The 23,855-nt window shown below is 34.1% G+C and overlaps 2 protein-coding genes across 3 annotated transcripts; one reads left to right on the forward strand and one right to left on the reverse strand.

Annotated features, from left to right (window-relative positions):
• Positions 1-2,661: 2,661 nt before the first annotated feature.
• On the reverse strand, positions 2,662-11,439 carry LOC148176618 (angiotensin-converting enzyme-like). 2 transcript variants are annotated; one of them, XM_088033862.1, is made up of 7 exons: positions 11,046-11,439; positions 10,750-10,951; positions 3,890-4,576; positions 3,205-3,842; positions 3,018-3,158; positions 2,794-2,969; positions 2,662-2,746 (listed from the first exon to the last, which is right to left on the reverse strand). In XM_088033862.1, the coding sequence occupies exons 2-7, from the start codon at positions 10,948-10,950 to the stop codon at positions 2,709-2,711; spliced, it is 1,881 nt and encodes a 626-aa protein (XP_087889988.1). In that variant the 5' UTR covers position 10,951; positions 11,046-11,439; the 3' UTR covers positions 2,662-2,708. The 2 variants fall into 2 exon arrangements, with proteins under 2 accessions (XP_087889988.1, XP_087889987.1); XM_088033861.1 differs by having other exon boundaries at positions 10,750-11,439.
• A 4,693-nt stretch (positions 11,440-16,132) lies between these two features.
• On the forward strand, positions 16,133-18,277 carry LOC148176619 (angiotensin-converting enzyme-like). Its single transcript, XM_088035154.1, has 6 exons — positions 16,133-16,327; positions 16,376-17,062; positions 17,110-17,747; positions 17,797-17,937; positions 17,986-18,161; positions 18,212-18,277. The coding sequence occupies exons 1-6, from the start codon at positions 16,133-16,135 to the stop codon at positions 18,226-18,228; spliced, it is 1,854 nt and encodes a 617-aa protein (XP_087891280.1). The 3' UTR covers positions 18,229-18,277.
• Positions 18,278-23,855: the final 5,578 nt, after the last annotated feature.

Genomic DNA, 23,855 nt, shown 5'->3' on the forward strand with positions numbered 1-23,855 from the left:
AGTCCTAAATCCCAAATATTTTGAGCAGCACGAACGAATTTTAGAGATTTTTGTCTTTAAGACAAGTCAAAATATTCTAATAATTGCATTCAAACCCGTAACTTTGATGGTTTTAGCACTAAAATAATAAAATCTGTTGTAATTACTATTTTTGACTTAATGATTGTCACAAAACTTAAATTTTTTGAGCAACAAAAATTTTCATTTTTATGACAAGGCAAAAATTTCTAATATCTTCCATTTGGACCAGTAATTTTAGTAATTTTGATGCTAGAGCCATAAAATAAAGCGAGATTACTATTTGAACGTGTTCACTATTTGTCTCAAATCCCAATTTTTTTTAGATTCTGACCTGCAATTTTAGTAATTTTGCGCTAGAAGAAAAAGCTTTAGAAATAGGACTATTTTTAATTTACTTACTACTTATCTAACTTAAATCTCAAATAATTTGAGCCACAGAAAAAATAAAAAAAAATTCAAGCCAAGCCAAAAACTTTTAATATTTTCCTATTAGAACTTGTAAGTTTGCTAGTTTTAAGTCTAAAACAATACAATTTAAAGATGTAATTATTTTTGACTTGTTAAATGTTTGCCTCAAATCCCAAATTTGTTAACAACAGAAACGGATTTTAAAAATTTTCATTTCAGAACCAGTAAAAAATTTTCAATATTTTTTATTCGAACCTGTGATTTTACTAGACGTTAAAACAATGAAATTTGACAAAGTTACCATTTTTAGCTTGTTGACTGTCTATGCACAACTTTTAGAAATTTTCATTTTTAAGATTAGCCAAAAATTTCCATATCAGATTCAGACATGTAATTTTTGTTGTTTTGACGCTAGAGCAATGAAAATAGGGGAAATTACTACCTTTGACCTGTTGAGTGTCTGTCCCAAATACTAAGTTTTGTAAGCAACAAAGACGGATTTTAGAATTTTTTATTTTTAAGACGAGCTAAAAATTTTCAAATTTTTTTATTTAGACCTGTATTTTTTCTAGTTTTGGCCTTAGCACAATGACATTTGCAGAGGTTATTATTTTTGACGTGTTGACTATCTGTCCCAAATTCTAATTTTTTTGGGCCATTGGGACGGATTTTAGAAATTTTCGTTTTTAAGACAAACCAAAATTTTCCAATATTTTTCTATAGGACCTGTAATTTTACCAGTTTTGACGCCAAAATAATGAAATTTAAAAAGTTACTATTTTTAATTTGTTGACTGTTTATGCCAAATCCCAATTTTTTAAGCAACAGAGACAAATTTTAGAAATTTTTATTTTTAAGACTAGCCAAAAATTTTTATAATTCCATTTGGATCTGTAATTTTGGTAGTTTTGACGTTAGAGCAATGAAAAGTGGGAAAAATACTACTTTTGACCTGTTGAGTGTCTGTTCCAAATACAAAGTTTTTTTAAGCAACAGAGACGGATTTTAAAATTTTTATTTTTAAGACGAGCTAAAAATTTTCAAATTTTTTTATTTAGGTCTGTATTTTTTCTAGTTTTGGCCCTAGCGCAATGAAATTTGGAGAAATTACTGTTTTTGGCCTACTGACTGTTTGTCCCAAATCCTACGATTTTTGAGCAAAAGAAACGAATTTTAAAATTTCAATTTTAAGACGAGCGAAAAATTTCCAAAATTTTTTATTTAGGCCTGTATTTGTTCTAGTTTTGGCCTTAGCGCAATGACATTTGCAGAGGTTATTATTTTTGACGTGTTGACTATCTGTCCCAAATTCTAATTTTTTTGGGCAATTGGGACGGATTTTAGAAATTTTCGTTTTTCAGACGAACAAAAATTTTCCAATATTTTCCATTAGAACCTGTAATTTTACTAGTTTAGGCGCTAAAATGATGAAATTTAAAGAAGTTACTATTTTTAACTTGTTGACCGTTTATGCCAAATCCCAAATTTTTTAAGCAACAGGGACAAATTTTAGAAATTTTCATTTTTAAGACTAGCCAAAAATTTTCATAATTCCATTTAAATCTGTAATTTTGGTAGTTTTGACACTAAAGCAATGAAAAGTGAGGAAAATACTACTTTTGACCTGTTGAGTGTCTGTCCCAAATACGAAGTTTCTTAAGCAACAGAGACGGGTTTTAAATTTTTTATTTTTAAGACAAACTAAAAATTTTCGAAATTTTTTATTTTGACCTGTATTTTTTCTATTTTTGACCCTAGCGCAATAAAACTTGAAAAAATTACTGTTTTTAGCCTATTGACTGTTTGTCCCAAATCCCAAAATTTTTGAGCAAAAGAAACGAATTTTAAAATTTCAATTTTAAGACGAGCAAAAAATTTTCAAAATTTTTTATTTGGACCTGTATTTTTTGTAGTTGTAGCCCTAAAACAACGAAATATGGAGAAATTACTGTTTTTAACCGATTAATTTTCTCTTCCAAATCTCAAATTTTTTGAGCAACAGGAAGGAATTTTAAAAATTTTCGCTGGATTTCTGCATAAACAGCAGTTAGATCTCTTTCAAAACTTCCAGTTCTTTGCAAATGCATGTTTGAAAATCGTGCGTTTCTAGCAAAAATCGTCATTTTATACGATTTTTAGGTGATTTATTGACGACTTTTGAGGATTTCATGCACATTTCGTTTAGGAAAACTAACTATAAAAGAAAGGGAGAGCATAAAAAAACACTACAAAAACTTTTCTTCTTTTTATTTATACATATCTTTATTATTACCTTCTTCCTAATCATGTTTCTCGTCTTTTTGTGCACCAACACACACTAAAAATCATCGTTTAGTCAACATTCTTCCCCTAACATTTCCTCACCTTTCTCAGACTTCTCCCAACCGATAAACGCGTTGTTCTTCTTATTTTCACTCTCCAACCACTTCTGCAACGGTTTGAAGTACTCAAGAAGAGCACTAGCGTCCATTGTTCTTTGTCCCGTCAAGATTTCAATAGCCTCAGGCCAAGGTTTAGACGATCCTAGTTGCAACATTTGTCTGAAAATGAGAGTTTAGTGTGTTAATTTCACTCCATTTTGTTGGTACTTTAGAGCATTTCCGGCGTCCGTGTTCTGGTAAATGTCGCATTCGTGCAGAGGCTTCGATGGGTTGTTTGCTTCGTACTGCCCCGCCTTCTCGCAGACGGCTTTGTGGAATTGGAACTGAACGACGAAACTGACAAAGTATCTAAAAGAAACGTGAAGTAGAGGCAGTGGTGCCAACTAAACAGTACCTAATGTATGGTACGTCGGCGACAATATGGTACTTGGCCGCAGGGTCGAAATCCTGCTCGCTTCGGTTAACCGGAGGCTCCACCCCTTGGTACTTCTCCCTCAACTCCCACCACTTACAATTGTACTCGTCTGGGGTGATCTTCCCCTCGAACACGCCCCATCTCCACAGGTCCATCAAGTACCCGAAAGGAAGAAAAACAATTTTGTCCAACCCGATCTGGAACAAATTGTTCAAAATGTTGTCCGGATCGTCCGTCTCGGTCTTCAGGAGTCCAATCTTCCGAAGATGCTTCCGCGACTCCACTGAAAGAGCAATCAGATCGCCGACAGCCTCGTGGAAGCCGCTGTTGGCACCACGTCTGAAAGTCACCGGCTGGTTCTTGTACTGGAGGAAGTACTCGACGTGTCCCATTTCGTGGTGCGCTGTGATGAAGTGCTCCAAAGTCACTTCAGTGCACTGTTTGATCCGGAAGTCCTTCCGGTCGTAGAAGTCCCACGCTGAGGCGTGGCACACCATGTCGCGGTCGGTGGGTTTCTGCAGGATGGAGCGCTCCCAGAAGGTCTCCGGCATCTCCGTCAAGTTAATAGACTTGAAGAAGTCTTCAGCGGTGCGGAAGATACGCTCGGCGGTGTAGTTCTGCGAACACCACCTTAAAATCCGTGTTAGTTCAAGACGGATCTCACCTGGTTTCGGAGCTCCTGGGTCAAATCCTCGTCTTTCTTCTCGGGGAAGGGTAAAGTGAACTTCGAGACGCTCCTCCACTTCTGCGCCCACATGTTCCCCAGGAGGTGTGCAGGAATCGGTCCTTTCTCCGACACCACATCTCCATACTTCTTCCTTAAGTGGTACCGCACGTACGCGTGGATTTGAAGGTACAACGGCTTCAACTGCTCCCAGAGCGACTCAATCTGCTCCTTAATCTTCGGGTCTTCATAGTCTTCCAACCACTCTTCAGCATTGTTGGTGAAATTGTTCAAACGCGACGCCTCGTTCGACAAATCGACGTACTCTTCGAAGAGGCGTCGACAGTGAGGACCGACAGCATTCCTCCACTCCACCCAAATGTGCTTCAGTTCTTCGGGGTTTCGGGAGTTGGCAAGAATTTGGGTTAGTTCGGGTTCTAGGGCTAGATCGCATCTGGAGGAGTTGTCGAAAGAGCAGATTTTTGCTGTGGAGTAGATTTTCTGCATTTCGCTGATGATTTTGTTGAGGCGGTTTAGTTTCTCTTCGGGGAGGGCGTCGGAACCGAGTTTGGAGTATTTTTTGAATTGGCGTTTGAGGTCGGGGTCTGAGAAGGTGTTCCAGTTGAATTTGAGGACTTCCAGCCAGTCTTTCTTGCGCTCTTTGGCCACCTCTGCGCTTACTGTTAACTAGAAACAGAGAGAATTTAATAAAATTTGTAAATACTCAAAATAAATATATTTAAAAATTTGTCGTATAATCTTGAAGAAATAGAGGAAGAACAATCAAAACAATTTAAGTTAAATAATGTAAAAAATCCAAGTATTCTAATAAATGCAAAGAAATATAAGAGAATATTAAGATAGAAATAAAAGAATAAAATCAAAGAATAAAAATGTACAAAAAGTCAAATTTTCAATATTTTTCATTGAGACCTGTAATTTTAGTAATTTTGACGCTAGAACCATGAAATTTAGAAAAATTACTACTTTTGACCTGTTAACTATGTGTCCTTTATGTTCTTAATTTTTGGGCAACAGGGACGGATTTTAGGAATTTTCGTTTTCAAGACGAGCTCAAAATTTCCAACATTTTGCATTGCGACTTGTAATTTTAGAAATTTTGACGCTAGAACCATGAAATTTAAAGAAATTACTACTTTTGACCTGTTAACTATGAGTTCCTTAAGTTCTTAATTTTTAGGCAACAGGAACGGATTTTAGAAATTTTCGATTTCAAGACGAGCTCAAAATTTCCAATATTTTTCATTGAGACCTGTAATTTTAGTAATTTTGGCGCTAGAACCATGAAATTTAAAGAAATTACTACTTTTGACCTGTTAACTATGAGTTCCTTAAGCCTCATTTCCACGGTCCGTTCTAGAGAGAACAGAATTTGATTTACGATGGAATTTGAGTTATTGCACCATATTTTGCGGTCAGAAAATTTGCAAATTCTATTGCACCCTTGGTTTACAATCCTCTGTTCCGATTCGGGCGGACAAGCTGGTTGAAACGCCGAACCGCCGCACGGACATTTGATAATAACTAACAAGTTTAATTACTCCAATTCTTTTAATTTGAACACTATTTGTTTATTATAATGTTAATAAGCTAAATAACACATACATATAAATGTGAATGAATTTTAAAGATGGCGATAAATCTAGATGAACGTACTTATTTCCTGCATTGAAATTTACAGAATCATTGTATGAAAACAGGCGTCAATGAATGCAGGTAGGTAGGTTTCTTATCTCTGTGAGTGGATTTACTCTTTAGAAATAACCGACAGGTCTGTATTTTTGTGGATTTGATCAGTTATTACCTGAAGATTTGAATTTTTAATTTTGTCAGACATATCCACGTAAGAGGTAACTTGAAGTATAAATAAAATGAAAATGAAATAAATTCAGAAACATTCTGTTCTGATTCAAATGAACGAACCATCTTGTCTGATCGACATCGGTCCGGCGGACATTCAACACAGAACCAAGACAGAATCGGTTCGGGGGACATTTCAACGCAGAACCAGGACAGAACACACGGGACAGTTCAACACAAAACGCACAGAATCATTGATATTAACCGCTCCTTTGGAGAAAACTTTAAATTAACAATGCATTTCAAAATTTTTGTTTCACGTTAAGTAGGAATAAATAAAATCTTACTGGATTTAAATTGATGATTCCTGACATTATTTTACTGGTGGAAAAGTTATTTTAACATCAATTCTGGGCGTTCTATGTTTTGTTCTGTGTTGAAATGTCCGCCGAACCGATGTCGAACAGACAAGATAGTTCGTTCAATTGAAGCAGTAAACTTTGTATTGTAGGTTAGATTCAATTCATAGAACGAAATTAAAAATTCAAATTTTCAGATAATAAGTCGGACCAAATCCACAAAAATACTACCTGTCGGTTACTTCAAAAGGGTTAATCCACTCACAGAGATAAGAAACCTACCTACATACCTGCATTCATTCACGCCTGTTTTCATACTATGATTCTGTAAATTTCAATGCAGGAAATAAGTACGTTCATCTACATTTATCACCATCTTTATTAAAATTAATCCACATTTATATGTGTTATTTACCTTATTAACATTATGATAAAAAATTAGTGTTCAAATTAAAAGAATTGAAGTAATTAAAACTGTTTGGTTATCACCAAATGTAGCAGTTTGTGTGGTGTGGTTCAGCGTTTCAACCAGCTTGTCCGCCCGAATCGGAACAGAGGATTGTAAACCAAGGGTGCAATAGGATTTGCAAATTTTCTGACCGCAAAATATGGTGCAATAACTCAAATTCCATCGTAAATCAAATTCTGTTCTCTCTAGAACGGACCGTGGAAATGAGGCTTTAAGTTCTTAATTTTTAGGCAACAGTAACGGATTTTAGAAATTTTCGTTTTCAATACGAGCTCAAAATTTCCAATATTTTGCATTAAGACTTGTAATTTTAGTAATTTTGACGCTAGAACCATGAAATTTAGAGTAATTACTACTTTTGACCTGTTAACTATGTGTCCCTTAAGTTCTTAATTTTTGGGCAACAGGGACGAATTTTAGAAATTTTCGTTTTCAAGACGAGCTCAAAATTTCCAATATTTTCCATTGCGACTTGTAATTTTAGTAATTTTGACGCTAGAACCATGAAATTTAGAAAAATTACTACTTTTGACCTGTTAACTATGTGTCCTTTAAGTTCTTAATTTTTGGGCAACAGGGATGGATTTTAGGAATTTTTGTTTTCAAGACTAGCTCAAAATTTCCAATATTTTGCATTGAGACCTGCAATTTTAGTAATTTTGACGCTAGAACTATGAAATTTAGAGAAATTACTACTTTTGACCTGTTAACTAAGTGTCCTTTAAGTTCTTAATTTTTGGGCAACAGGGACGAATTTTAGGAATTTTCGTTTTCAAGACGAGCTCAAAATTTCCAATATTTTTCATTGAGACCTGTAATTTTAGTAATTTTGACGCTAGAACCATGAAATTTAGAGAAATTACTACTTTTGATTTGTTAACTATGTGTCCTTTAAGTTCTTAATTTTTGGGCAACAGGGACGGATTTAAGAAATTTTCGTTTTCAAGACGAACTCAAAATTTCCAATATTTTGCATTGAGACTTGTAATTTTAGTAATTTGACGCTAGAACCATGAAATTTAAATAAATTATTACTTTTGACCTGTTAACTATGGGTCCCTTAAGTCCTAAATTTTTAGGTAACAGAGGCGAATTTTATAAATTTTCGTTTTCAATACGAGCTAAAAATTTCTAATGATTTCTATTCGGATCTGTAATTTTGCTAGTTTTGACGCTAAAACAATAAAATTTGCAGAAGTTACTAGCTTTAGCTTGTTGACTGTTTGTGCCAAATCCCAAAATTTTTGAGCATCAGAGACGAATTATAGAAATTTTCATTTTCAAAACGAGCTAAAAATTTTCATATTTCGTTCCGACATGTAAGTTAAATAGTTTTGACGCTAGAGCAATGAAATTTGGCGAGATTACCATTTTAAACTTGCCAATCCCAAATTTTAATTATTTTAATAAACAGGAACGAATTTTAGAAATTTTCATTATCAAAACATACTAAAAATTCCAAATATTTTCTATTTGGGCCTGTAATTTTTGTAATATTGGTCCTAAAACAATGAAATTTTAGGCAATTATTAACTATTTGTCCTAAATCTCGAGTTTTTTGAGCAACTGAAGCGACTATTAAAAATTTTTATTTTTAAATCGGGCTAATAATTTTCAAACTTTTTTATGTGACCCTGTATTGTTTGAGTTTTCACCCTAAAGAAATAAAATTTTAAGAAATTAATGTTTTTAATCTATTAACTTGTTTACTCCAAATTCCAAGTTTTTCTCAGACAACAGGGACGGATTTAAAAAAAAATAATTATAAGACGGGTGAAATTTTTTAATATTTTCGATTCGGATCTGTAACTCTGGTGGTTTTAACGCTATAATGATGTTTTTTGAAGAGATTAGCATTTTAAACTTGCCGACTGTCTGTCTTCAATTTAAATTTTTTTGTGAAACAAAAACGGATTTTGGAAATTTTCATTATTAAAACAAACTAAAAATTTCCAAAATTTTTCACTTGAGCTTGCACTTATTGTAGTTTTAGCCCGAATGCAATGAAATTTTTAAAAGAAGCTATTCTTAACGTGTTGACTATTTGTGTCAAATACTAAGTTTTTTAAGCAACAGGGACGGATTTTAAAAATTTTCAATTTTAAGAAGGGCAAAAAATTTCGCATATTTTCTATTTGAACCTGTAACTTTGATGGTTTTGACAATAGGGCAATGCAATTTAGAGAGATTACCATTTAAAACGTGCCCACGATCTGTCCCAAATTTCAATTATTTTGGGAAACAGGAACAGATTTTTAAAATTTTCATTATGAAAATGAATTAAAAATTTCCAAAATTTTTCATTTGAGCCTGTACTTTTTGTAGTTTTAGCCCTAAAGCAATGAAATTTTGAGAAATTACAATTTTTGACGAGTTGACTATCTGTCCCAAATTCTAAGTTGTTTAAGTAATAGGGACAGATTTTAGAAATTTTCGTTTTCAATACAAGCCCAAATTTTCCAATATTTTCCATTCGGACCTGTAATTTTGCTAATTTTAACACTTGGACACTAAAAATTAAAGGAAATTCTTACTTTGACCTGTTGAGTCTCTGTTCCAAATTTTAGTTGTTTTAGGCAGCAAAGGCGGATTTTCGAAATTTTTATTTTCAAGCAGAATTAAAAACTCAAATTTTTTTATTTAAGCCTGTATTTTATTTAGTTTTGGCTCTAAAGCAAAACAATTTTAACAAATTGCGAATTTTGATCTATTGACTGTTTGTCTCAAATTCCAAGTTTTTTTAGGACGGATTTTAGAAATTTTCGATTTTAGGACAAGCGAAAAATTTCAAATATTTTCTATACGGACGTGTAAATTTAGTGGTTTTAACGATGGAGCAATGCAATTTAGAGAAATTGCCATTTTTGACTTGCCGACTGTCTTTCCCAAATTTCAATTTTAAAACACAAACGGATTCTAAAAATTTTCATTATCAAAACAAACTAAAAATTTTCAAAATTTTCTATTTGAGCCTGTCCTTTTTGCAGTTTTAACCCTAAGACAATGAAATTAAAACAAAACTATTGATCTATTAACTGTTTATCCCAAATCTCAAGTTTTTGGAGCAACAGAGACGTATTTTAGAAATTTTTATTTTCAAAACGAGCCAAAAATTTTCAATATTTTCCACTCGGACTTGTAATTCTGGCAGTTTTGACACTAGAAGAATAAAATTTAAAAACATTACTACTTTTAACCTCTTGTCTGCCAGTCCAAAATTTTAAATATTTGGGCAACAGAAACGAATTTTAATTCTTTTTTTAAATCGAACTAAAAATTTCTATTTTCAATTCAAACCTGTAATTTTGGTAGTTTCAATTCTAGAAGAATGTCCTAAATTCTAAATGTTTTAAACAATTGAGACAAATTTAAAAAAAAAAATATTTTCATGACAAACTAAAAATTTCCAAAATTTTCCATTTGGGCTTGTACTTTTTGTAATTTTAGCCGAGTAGCAACAAAATTTAGAAAAATTACTGTTTTTGACCTATCGACTGTTTCTTCCAAATTTCAAATTTTTTGAGCAACAGACGAATTTTAGAAATTTTCGTTTTCAAGACGAGCCAAAAATTATTATTAATATTTTTCACTCGGAGTTGTAATTCTGATAGTTTTAACACTAAAGCAATAAAATTTGAACACATTACTTTTTTTAACCTTTTGTTTGCCTGTCCAAAATTTCAAATTTTTTGGACAACAAAGACGGTTTGTAAAAATTTTATTTTTTAAGACGAGCTCAAAATTTCCAAAATTTTCTATTCGGACTTGTAACTTTGGTAATTCTGACGCTGAGACGCTGAAATGTGAAAAGATTATTATTTTTGACCTCTCGACACTCTGTTTAAAAAACAGAGACGGATTTCAGACATTTTCATTTTCAAGACAAAAACTAAAATTTGTCATTTAGTCGCCATTTTAAAGTAGATGGCGTCAAGTGACATCAATGAGATATTTTTTTCCTAAAACAATATTTCTTTGGCTATTATATTCCACAAATACATTTTCTATAACTGACGTAAAAAATTCTAAAATTTATTTTTTTAGTCTATGCATGCAAAAATGATAACTCGTTCTCACTCAATTCAAGCGAGAAAAACGAACCAAAGCGGGAGCAAAATTTCGTTTCTTTCTTGAAATTTTTTCGAGACAAAAATGTCAATAAAATGAATAAATTTCGTAAATTAGTTAATTCCAACACCTTGTATATTCACCTGATTCTGCAGATTCGCATCGGTGATATTCGAAGCGTACGCCCAATGCGCCAACGTGAGTTTGTTCTGCTCCTCTTCATTCTTCTTATTCAAAAGTTGCAGAAAGTCCCTCGCTCTCAACTCCTCAGTTTCGATCTCAGGATCCGTCGCGGCGACATTCCCAAATAGGAACAACAACACCAGAAGTGCTCGATTTGTCATCCTGCGACAAAAACCGTCAAATTACAGCAAGACCTTGGAGACGTTTGCACGCAAAACGGCGATTTTCGGTGGTCAAAAGACGACTGAGGACTTACGTTTTGCGTTGCAGCACTGCGTGGTGAATCACAGTTAATAGTTATCTTCTGTTTTATAACAACACCGTCAAGACCGGTTGGGATGGCCAACGACCGCTGGTCACCAAGAACTAATCTTTCACTCGCGACTATTAGCGAAATGGGTAAAGAGCGACGCCCATGACTAAAATTCCACTTTTGACGGAATTTCGTCACTTTAGTGTCATGAGTTTATCGTTTTGAAACCGAAATCAATTACCAAGACGAAGGACGCGATTATTTTATCTCGGCAAAAATTCGAACACAGTAAACACGGCAGCGACACAACCTTGAAAAACCCTACAGTTTCGCTACTTTATCGTTACTTTCAGTTTTTCGTTTCTGTGCAACACTGTGGTTCATCACAAACTGGTTTTTTCTCCGAAAGAGATGCGAATCGAGTCACCTTGGGAGGTGTGAAAACCGCCGTAATGGGAAAGAAAATGTCGCGTGGAGATTTTTGGTGGTTCTTTGACCGACGACTGTCCCAAGGTCTCGACTTATCTCGGTTGTCTAACTATAACGAGTCTGATGAGGTTTCACTTTTTTTCTGGTTGGGATGGTACGCAGTACCATGCAATGGGTCATGTCATTGATAGGTTCGTGTCATGGTTTGTGGGTATTCATTATACCATGGTTGGGATTTGAGTTTCGACACGAACGAGGTTTGTGGTGAGAACGAGGCTAATTCAAGGAATGGTTCAAAATTTTTGTATTTTGTGAAATTTTATACTGGGTATACAGGATGGTTCGCAATGGGGTTGTTGACTATTTCTTTAAAACTACAAATAGTGGGGATTTGGAATTTTGACGACAATAAGAAGCGAGTACTACAAATCGAATAAAAATATTCAATTTTTTGTGGTAATTTCTGTTATATTGTCTTTCTGTATATAGTCGACTTTCGTACTTTAATTGGAACACTCCATAGATGGACTCTATATACAAATTGAAGATCACTTTGTGAATAATGAGGTCTGACTTTTCTAAAACAATGGGTAGAATAATACAAAAAAATAGTTATTTGTGTACCAAGGCCAAAAAGTGGTTCTTTTTTGGCCGAGTCTTTTTTTAATGGCCGAGGCGCTAGCTGAGGCCAGAAAGAAGGCGAGGGCAAAATGGCACTTATTGGCCGTGTTACACACAAGATTTTTTAGGCGACATCATTAAATTTACAAGTTAATTAATTTTTATTTATGATTTATTGATTTAATCAATTATAACATCTAAATAATTGTAAATATTTATGAATCCTTGAGAAAAGTTCATATTTTCTTTATTTACCTTTGCAGTTTCAGCACGTGTAGCTTGACAATTTGTATGAATTAGGTTTAATGTGTTTTTTAATGTTGTTGCAGGAGCACTGCTAGACATGTTCATTTTCAATAATTCAACACGTCTTTGTTGCACTTTACAGCAGTTTGTCGATTTGATTTTACCCAAATAAGTATAAAATTGAGGGTAATATCGGTATCTTGATGTAATATGTAAAACTATGGATAGATGGCGCCACCATAGATCGGCCGAAAATGTTTGCGGCCAGAAAAGACTCACTTTTAGGCCGCTTTTAAGGCCTAAAAATTTCATTTTCAGTGAAAGTCGCCTAAAAAATATTTTTTTAGTACTAGCTGGAGACATATTCGAAGTTTCCTTCTCTAAGTAGACTGATGTAAAAACGTGTATTTTGAGTTGCCTATATTAAGCTAAATATTTAGTATTAGTACTTGATTTGAGTAATTTTGATAGGTCCGTCAAGATTGAGCATCATACATCGCAAAAAATTTCGAACATATTCCATAATTTTGTGCTAATTCTGTGCCAATTTGTGCTGAATATACACATGAAGTGATATAAAATGGTAGGCAACTCAAAATACAAATTCGTTAAAATCTGTATTTTAGGTTGCCTACTATTGTTGGTACATTTTTAAATATAACTCAAGAGCACAGGAATTTAGAAATTCCACTATCAATCAGCACAGAATTAGCACAAAATTATGGCATATTACTAAAAATGTTTCGCGATGCATGATGCTTAAACTTGACTCTTTTTCAAAGAAAATTCGTTGAAATCTGTATTTTGAGTTGCCTACTATTTTTTGTACGTTTTTTGAAATAACTCAAAAACAAAAAGAGCACAGAATTTAAAAATTGTAGCACAAATTGGCACAGAATTAATTAGCACAAAATTATGGCATATGTTTGAAATTTTTTTGCGATGTATGATGCTCAAACTTGACGGAACTATTTTTAATGCTATTCGAAGGAAATTTTAGGGGATTACTAATTTAGACATGCTTATTAGTTGTAAAAGATTACAAAATTATAGAGCAAAAAAAACATTTTTTATTTTTAGAGAGAACAAAAATTCTGACATATTCTAGTTAAATTTGTAATTCTCGTTATTTTAATGATCTAAAAACACTAAATTTAAAAGGATTGCTATTTCAGACATGCTTATTAATTATGCCAAGTTACAAAATTATAAAGCGAAAGGATAATAAAATTAAAATTTTATATTTTAGGCGAACGAATATTTCTGACATATTCTAGTTAAATTTGTAACTTTAGTAATTTTGATGCTATTAGAACTAAATTTGGGAAGTTTGCTATTTGGAAAAATACAGAAAAGTTAGTTGTCAGATCGTGATGACTCAGTGCGCGGAAACTGGACAGATTCACTTTAACTTAACACACCTTATCTACGTAATTTTTGTTCAAAACAACACTTATGACGACAAACAACGCAACTTGATTTATTATTATCGTTAGAGATTAAAATTGGTTTTAAATGACTATCCCGATACTTCAAAAAAATCTACTTAATTTGGATTGTGGTTTAGCATATAATAAAGTAATATCTAAACTTTCAAAATTCCAAAATTACTGCTACGAGTTGTATAAAATTGTTTAGAAAGAGTATTATTTGCAAGTAAAAAGTCATATTAGTTTTGACGCAAAGCAATGATATATTATTTAATAACAGCTCTCGAGTTCTTAATCGCGAGGAAAACTTAAAACTTTGCGTTTTTTAATTAAATTTTTAAAAAACGCGTTAATAGCACTGAAGTAAAGTAACCCAAAAAGTATAAGGCTATATTGCACTAATAAAAATTTTGACCGTCAAGTATCACCCCTTATCGGCAAGCGCGTGTCCCAACAATAAATCATGGTTTGCCTGAACTTACCAGAACCGGCTTTAAAATATTTTAGTAATCATAAAATTAGGTCAAATCTTGGTGTTGACAAAAATTATCAAAAATACAATTTATTATACCAAATTTCGTAAAAAATGCTGACGCGCGTTTCGACAGCAATGGTACCATCATCAGAGCGATGATTAAAATAAAAACTAACTTTAAATACATTTATTTCTAGGTTTTTGGGTTTTTACATCGGGTTCTTAAAATATACATTCTATTTGGCTGCTGGTGAGGCTTTTGGCCTTTTCAGCAGTATAAAAACTAACAAATAATTCGTCCTTATATACTAAAAGCGTGTCGACCCGTCCCCTTTGGCGCAGGTAGAAGAGAGTAGAGGGAGGAGGTGGGGATGAGGCCGTTCATTATTACATTTTTATTCCTAAATATTTCTAGACTTTCATAAATGTCTAGAAATTTACAATTATTTACATTTTTAATTAAACGAAGACAACTTTCATCAATGTGGTGGTCATTGTCAAAAACATGTTGGGGAACGCTTGATTTTTCGAACCTTTCAAATTTGAGATAAGCTTGATGCTCTTTGAACCTTTATAAAATTGATCTTCTTGATTGCCCAATATATTTCTGATCACAATCTTTACATTTAATTTCATAAATCCCTGACTTTTCTGTTGTTCTTACTTGGTCTTTAGGATTACCTAGAAGACTTTGGAGGCTTGGACCCAAAGTAAAAACTACTTTGAGGTCTAAATCCTGGAAAATTTTTTCCAGTTCCTTTGTCACTGAAGGTAAGTAAGGGATTGTAATCCTAAAGACCAAGTAGGAACAACAGAAAAGTCGGGGATTAATAAAATTATTTATAAAATTAAATTGATTGTTCTAAAATTTATTTTTTTAGCAACAAAAGTAAATTGTATGAAGAAAATGAACATGAATTAGAATAATCAATTGTTTTAAAAAATTAATTAGAAATTAAAAATTACATCTTTAATTAAAATTAATATTTAATTCCATCAAATGTCAGCAATCAAACTTAAATGCGAGATTAATTAAGTTGCAAACAACTTAGAGTGATAAACAGATTATTGATAAGATTAAAAACATTGATTCAGACAATGAATTATCTGCTTGATCTGACAAAAGGTGAAAGAACATGTGCATAAATTCATAAAAGACAAAATCGAGTTTCTAGTGTGTTAATAATTGGTTGCTTATCACTATCACTATCTAAGCCTAAAATCGGTTTGATATCATCATCAAACATTAATAATACAATATTAATACATATAGATACATTTCTTTCTATTTTATTTTACTTTGTTCTTTTAAACAAGTATTTAAGATAGAATAAGAAATTCATCATTTCATTTTCTTGAAGTCAACACTTGTTATCTACAAACACTATTCTAATTTTGTTATTCATTTTCCTTTGTTTCACAAGCGTGTTTAGGCTCGTTCATCAACATACTGAGAACAGTTCGTATTTGTTCAGTTTGTATTTTAAATTAATAAATTTAAATAATACATTTAAAATTACTAAGAGATGCGGATGTTTATAGAATCTAAATTTTTTTTTAAGTAGCCTGTCAAAAAACTTTGAAGAATCTTCAGCGAATTCCCTCAGAATAAACTTCAAAGAATCTTTAAACTTTTCTGAAGAACTCTTAAGACTTTCTGGCTTTTAACATGCCTGAAAATCGAAACTTTTTCCACGAACACAATTCTTCAAGGTCTTCAAACAACGTTGTTTATACCAATTATGATTTACTACTTTATGAGATGAAAAACTTTTACGAGATTTTTTATTACTGCATTTATTAGTGCCATATTATTACAGATTTTCATTTTTACGAGTTTTTTTTATTATAAATTCCTGCACTATTAAGCTGCTTCTTATTCTTACAGGATGGCATATCCAAGTAGCCTTCTGTTTCTTCTGTTCTTCTTCTACCAAAGTGTCGCCTGTGGTGGAATTGAAGACACGCAAGCGAGAGACTTTCTGCAAATTCTTGATAAAAGGAATGAAAAAGGACAGCACAAACTCAATGTGGCGGAATGGGCGTACGCTTCCAACATAACTGATGCTAATTTGCAGAATCAGGTAAATATACAGTGTGTTGAAATTAACAAACTCTTTCCACTTGCTCAGTTAGCTGTAACGGCCGAGGTAGCCAAACAACGCAAGAAAAGTTGGCTCGAAGTCCTCAAATTCGACTGGAAGTCATTATCAAACCCCGAACTCCAACGCCAATTTCTCATGTACTCCAAACTGGGACACGACGCCCTCCCCGAAGACAAACTAAACCTCTTCAACAACATCACCAGCGACATGCAAAGAATCTACTCCACAGCAAAAATCTGTGCTTTTGCCAACCCTTCGAAATGCGATCTAAATTTACAACCGGAACTAACCGAAATTCTTACAACCTCCCAGAACCCCGAAGAAATGAAGCACGTTTGGGTGGAATGGAGGAATGCTGTTGGTCCTCACTGTCGACGCCACTTTAAAGAGTACGTCGATTTGTCGAACGAAGGAGCTCGTTTGAACAATTTTACGAACAATGCAGAGCAGTGGTTGGATGATTTCGAAGACCCGAAGATCAGGGATCAGATTGATGCACTCTGGGAGCAGATAAAACCGTTGTACCTTCAAATCCACGCGTACGTACGGTACCACTTAAGGAAGAAGTTCGGAGACGTGGTGACAGAGAAAGGACCGATTCCTGCACACCTCCTGGGAAACATGTGGGCGCAGAACTGGAGGAGCGTTTCGAAATTTACATTGCCCTTTCCAGAGAAACAAGAAGAGGATTTGAGTCTGGAGCTCCAAAACCAAGTGAGATCACTCTCTAGTTAACACAGTTCTTGAGATCGTGTTCGCAGAAATACACCCCCGAGCGGATCTTCCGCACCGCTGAAGACTTCTTCAAGTCTCTTAATTTGACTGAGATGCCGGAGACCTTCTGGGAACGCTCCATTCTGAAGAAGCCCTCTGATCGAGAGATGGTTTGTCACGCTACCGCGTGGGATTTCTTCGACCAGAAAGACTTCCGAATCAAACAATGCACTGAGATAAATTTGAAGCACTTCATCACAGCGCACCACGAAATGGGACACGTCGAGTACTTCCTCCAGTACAAGCACCTCCCGTCGATTTTCAGGAATGGCGCCAACGGTGGCTTCCACGAGGCTATCGGTGATCTGATTGCTCTTTCAGTGGAGTCGAGGAAGCACCTTAGGAAGATTGGGCTTCTGAAGTCCGGGACGGACGATCCGGACAATGTTTTAAACAGTTTGTTCCAGATCGGGTTGACGAAAATTGTTTTTATTCCTTACGCGTACGTGATGGATTTGTGGAGATGGGGGGTGTTTGAGGGGAAAATCACCCCAGACGAGTACAATTGCAAGTGGTGGGAGTTGAGGGAGAAGTACCAAGGGATAGAACCCCCAGTTGATCGAAGCGAGGAGGATTTTGATCCTGCGGCCAAATTCCATACTGTTGCCGACATATCATACATTAGGTACTGTTTGGTTGGTACCACTGCTTCTACTTCACGTTTCATATTTTAGATACTTCGTTAGTTTTGTTGTCCAATTTCAGTTCCACAGAGCCCTCTGTGAGAAGGCTGGGCAGTACGAAGCAAACAACCCTTCGAAGCCTCTGCACGAGTGCGACATTTACCAGAATACCAACGCCGGGAATGCTCTCAAGTACCAACAAAATGGGGCGAAATTAATACACTAAACTCTATTTTTTAGACAAATGTTGCAACTAGGTGCGTCTAAACCTTGGCCAGACGCTATTGAAATCGTGACGGGACAAAGAACAATGGACGCTAGTGCTCTTATTGAGTACTTCAAACCGTTGCAAGATTGGTTGGAGGCTGAAAATAAGAAAAATGGGGCATTTATTGGTTGGGAGAAGACTAAAAGAGGTAACGAAAGGAAAGATGAAAAAATTAAGGTACCTAACGCTGATTTTTAGTGTGCAGAGGTGGATAAGCACGAGAGAGCATGACTAGAAAAGAAGAGAATAAAAAATTGTTTAAATAAGAAAATGGGCATTGTTTGTCGAATTTATCCCTTCCAGTTTTTTGTTTTTTTTTCAAATTTATATTTAGCTCCTTTAATACTATTTTAATATTTATTAGAATAATCCTTCAGTATCTCTAAAATACTTCCACATCTTTATTGAATTATAAGTATCTAGATAGTATAGGAAACAATTTTATATTTTATATTTTATATTTATTAATCATTATAAAATAATACATGACAAGATAAAATAAGATTACATTTTTTTTAAGAACTGTATGTGATGTTATCGCAAACTTTACTATAAATTGTCTGATAATGATAATGCTCAAGCACTAAAAACACGGATAATAAATTGGTTGATTTTTTATATCTTATAGTAGATAAAAAATTAGACAAGTTTATTGTTAGCGTCCGTTTGACCGGGCCCCTTTTGATCCCAGTCCGTTCCTGTTGGACCAGGGCGTTGGCCACAATTATTCGGGACTCATCGGGTCACGAGTTAGGCCAGCGAGTACCGCCACAGGACCACGGGAGTACGGGGACCCATGACCGGAGGCACTTCGTCTGTACCATCGAACGATACTGGTTAATGACTGGTAATGACTCAAGAGTGTACCAGCAAGGTATTAAAGCTTATTTTGAAGTTTGGCCTTTTGGTTTTATTAAGTCCTTAAATAATTTCTTCTAACATTATCTAAAAGATTACATTTTTTTTAAGAACTGTATGTGATGTTATCGCAAACTTTACTATAAATTGTCTGATAATGATAATGCTCAAGCACTAAAAACACGGATAATAAATTGGTTGATTTTCATATCTTATAGTAGATAAAAAATTAGACAATAATCTTACGTGAATAAAAATATTATGGCAAAAACAAACACTTTTGCGTTCAGATTAGAAACTGTTTCTAACATTTCTATACAATCTTATAGTGTCAATTAACATTAAAAGAGCTTGAAAATAGCATTTATAATACATCTAAAATGTTCCATTAAAAAAAAATGTGTTTAGCCACCTAATTTATTTTTGACTATACAGGGTCCGGCAACACTTGTGTCCACCCCCAAAATCGTCTTTAATTTTAAAGATTAAATTTTAAAAATTTGCATACGCTTACAGTTGACAAAGCTCTAGAAACTGACGCAAAAATTTGTTTTTTATCACTGATAGTTTTGGCGTCGCGACGCCTTAAAAATGTAATTTTAGTTAATTGTGAGGGTTTGTGATATCAACCCCTAATTTATTTATTTTTCAATATAAATTTGTTAAAAATATCTCAGTTGTTATTTTAGATTCAATGCAAATTGTCTTCAAAATTTGAGAAAAAAATGCTGTTTTATCAAGTTAGTTTCCAATTTCATTACGTCAAAGTTGGGAACTACGTTTACACCCATGTGTCAACATTTTGTGTCACAAATGACATCTATCCTTTGGCTCGCTTTAGATTGTAACAGAAGTCTTACTTGGTGAAATTGTCGCTTTGTCGATGTTAATTAACGATTTCTGGTGTCCATAAAGTGCAACATGCCCGTGTTAATCAAAATTAACCTTTATAAGAGTGAATGAAGTGACTTGTGAAATTTTGATGTAGACGTAGTTTGTCCCTGCGCTGTCATAATTTTGAAAACTAACTTGATTAAACAACGTTTTTTTCGCAAATTTTAAACACAATTTGCATTAGATTTAAAATAAAAACTCAGATATTTGTATCGCAGTTATGTTGAAAAAAAAATTGAATTCGCGAATATTTCCGCAAAAACTTAAAAATGGCTAAAAATTATACTTCTTAGGCGTCGCGACGCCAACCAAACCGTGATACAAAAAAAAATTTTGCGTCAGCTTCTAGAGCTTTGTCAACTATGAGCGTATGCAAATTTTCAAAATTGTAACTTTAAAATTAAAGACGATTTTGGGGGTGGACACACAATGTGTTGCCGGACCCTGTATATGTCACGCAAAATAAAAGAAACCAAAGTCGCTCGGGCCGGCTGGTGACAAATTTACGCCGGTAGCTCAGTCTGGGTGGGTTCGCTAAAACTCACCGACCCGATATTCTTGAGGGCGTCAGGATCCTCCTACTACGACTTGCGAGTACCCGGATTCGAAGTACTCGGTGTAGTTTACCCGAACAACAACGAAAAAAGAAAAAGAATCTAATCAGGGACAAATATATGTATTCAAAAGTAACACAATACCAAAACCTAATTAAAAAAAATACAAAAACAAGTACTTAAATTGACGTCGTCTTCAGACCGGCAATCGTTGCTGTAAGATTATGACGTTTCGCTGTAATCCGAAGGCTTGCGCAAGCCGACGGTACACCGAAATTTCGTGCAACACTGCAATCGTTCAAATCGGCAGTTACTGGGTCAGTATAAACTATTTACACTTAAGTCTACAGAGTCCGGCAACACTTGTGTTCACCCCCAAAATTGTCTTCAATTTTAAAAATATAATTTTAAAAATTTGCATGCGCTTACCTATAGTTGACAAAGCTTTAGAAGCTGACTAAAAAATTTGTTTTTATCATCGATAGTTTTGGCGTCGCGACGCCTAAGAAGTATAATTTTTAGCGATTTTTGAGTTTTTGCCGAAATATTTGCAAATTGAGATTTTTTCCAACATGATTGTGGTATACAAATGTTTGGATTTTTATTTTAAATGTAATGCAAATTGTGTTTAAAATTTACGAAAAAAGCGCTATTTCATCACGTTAGTTTTCAAAATTGTAACGGCGCAGTGGCAAACTACGTTTACACCAAAATTTCAAATGTCACTTCATTCACTCGTATAAAGGTCAATTTTGATTAACTGAGGCATGCTGCACTTTATGGACACCAGAAACCGTTAATTAACATCGCGACAAAGCGACAATTTCACCAAGTAAGACTTTTGTTACAATTAAAAACAAACCAAAGGACACATGACATTTGTGACACAAGATGTTGACAGTTGAGTGTAAACGTTGTTCCCAGAGATTTGGAAAATAATAGATCCGGTTACCATATGGAAATTTGGACATACGTTACACTAAACATGTGCAACAAGAATTTTTATTTCCGTCTCTACCTATTGCACTGATTGCTATCGTTGATACGCTTATGCAGTATTGTCTCTCTCGTCAGGATGGAACCAATCAGAGATCATGACGTAGATCGTTACTCTAATTTCAAATGGCAAATCCAAATTGTCATAGCTAATGTCAGTAAAGAACTTTGAATGCAAAGTTTTGTGAATTTAAAGGTTTTAGACGTTATTTCTCTTGTATGTTGCTAAATTTTGTGACAAGGTTCTTCCATCACTAGTTTGATTTCGTTTTCCTGTCTTTTAATGTTGAAACTTTCATTCCTTAATAGGCCGAAGCTCTTCTACATCAAGTGGAGACTCTCACAATATGAATGCGGTAAAACCGATCATTTATAGCTCCACAATTAAACGATATTGATACAATTCTCAGTGTGCATAACATAGTTTTCAATAGGTTTAAGGTCAAACACTAATGACAAAATCAAAATTACCAACGTGTGACTAACACTTTTTTAGTCTGACACGAGAAACCTGGCAAAATGGAGAAGCTAATTCAAACAGCCTAGATTAATTGTAAGAACATAGAAAACTTTACATTAGACCCAGACTTCTAAAGAAGAAAATGCAGAAAGTCTCTTTTAAGATGTATTTGCCACTATTTACATCAATTTGATTTTGTTCCTCGTCCGAGTGTAAGAAAAAAGCGCAGTCTTCTCTCGATCTGCCACGGTCTTCTTTTACTCACTCCTTTCTACTCATTGTCAACCTTTTTGCCTCTGTCCAAATCTTAAACAGAATCTTATTTGCTACAATGTCACAGGTTTCCTAGCGTGTTCTTCTTTCGGTTCTTACTTGTCGTTAGAGCTGTCCATTATTTTGTTAACCAGTTCTGAGCTTCATATTCTTTTGATGTTCACAACAATCTACTTGTCCCTTTTTAATGTATTTTTTTACTGCTTTCATGTATTTTTCTTCAATACTTTGAACATTTCTCCATTCATCCAATTTAGTTAGGTACACCTTGGATTTTTATTAACTAGGATATTTCTTTCAATTGAATCTTGATCTTTTCTCTCTTCGTCAAAATTCATGTTTTTCTTCCTCTCCGTATGTTTGGTGACTTCCGTTTCAATTATAAATCATCTGCTAATCGCATAATAATTCACTTTCTTTGCACTTTGTAGTCTGTGGTTAATTTTCATATTTTGCTTCTCAATTTCTCCACAGACGACGATTTAGTTCAGAAACATGCCAGTTGTAATATTCCATTGATTTTTATTTCACTAGTTAGCCCCTATTTGTACCATTTCTATTCTACACTTATTACAAAATCTGTTTCGACAATTCTCGCACAAATTTGTTCAAATGCGTCTTGAGCCAAAAATTCCTCTTTGAACTCACTTTCTGTCGTCGTACGTCGTACGCGACGTCGGTAGTTTCATGGTGCTGAGAGAACTTGTTGTGTTACAGTACGTTGGATTACTCATTTTGCTTTGAACTGTCACACATTATAATTGTTGTCAATCTGTTGTCAAATTTTAAAATTAGCCAATCAAAAACTCTCCATCCTGGCGAGAGAGATACGTATACATTGTATCCAGTGAATGCGTGCAACAGACAAGGACGAAAGTTGTAAAGCTAGTCGTAGATATGTTTCTAAGACTTTTGACTATAATGCATTCACGATCTTTTTAGACCGCGGCAAGCCATGGAAATCTAGTAACTTGGTTGGTAGTCAACCTTTGCGAGCTAAAGTTTCCTGAAAATGATTGACATTCGTTCTGTCAATTGGAGTTGTCACCTTTTTTTGGTTATGAATTGTGTCTGAAACCTTTCCTCTGTTGCTAGTTTGAACCGAACATTCAGAACTTGAGAATTTTATTGAATTTTTATCTAAAACTTTGAAATTATTTTTCAACAAATGCAATATTAATCAGAATGGAAGACATTACTGCTGATACATTCCATTGGCAAAAAAATTACCATTCTCAAGAAGCACTTCTGCCAAGTCTTGATTCTAGTCATAAAACCTTAAAAAAGTTTATTTGATCGAATTAGCATTTGACCCAGGGTTTTATGTTATGGAATCTCACACTAAAACCAAACTTTGGCGAATTTCGTTAACTAAAAAGTGCCGCAATTTAGAATTTAAATTGTTTTTGTTTACATAAAGTCTTGTGATCGTTCACTTCTCTATGTTTGTAACTCATAGACTTAATAATTTTGATAAGTGTTGTTCTTTCGGCATAAAATTCTAATTGTTGCCGCTTATCAGCCAAAAGTTTTCATCTTTGGTGTCCAGAACTTTGGAAACGGTTGCACACCGCACTTAAAAATATTTTGAAAACAAACGTCTACGGGACTTTGTACTTTACAAAGAAGATATTTGTAACATTTGTAATCATTTGTTCCAGTCTTAAATCAGGCCAATCTTTTCGAAACTGCAAGTAACACTTTTTAAAGGCAAATTTGGTTCGAAAACGAAATCACTTTAGGCATTTTATTGCAATATTTTGAAGATAATGCCTTTACACTGTTACTTTCACGATTAAAAGGAAAC

This window comes from Gnatocerus cornutus, chromosome 4 (genome assembly GCF_029298725.1).
Source record: "Gnatocerus cornutus isolate USDA-ARS CGAHR chromosome 4, icGnaCorn1.1, whole genome shotgun sequence".
In the NCBI taxonomy this organism is placed as follows: domain Eukaryota; kingdom Metazoa; phylum Arthropoda; class Insecta; order Coleoptera; family Tenebrionidae; genus Gnatocerus; species Gnatocerus cornutus.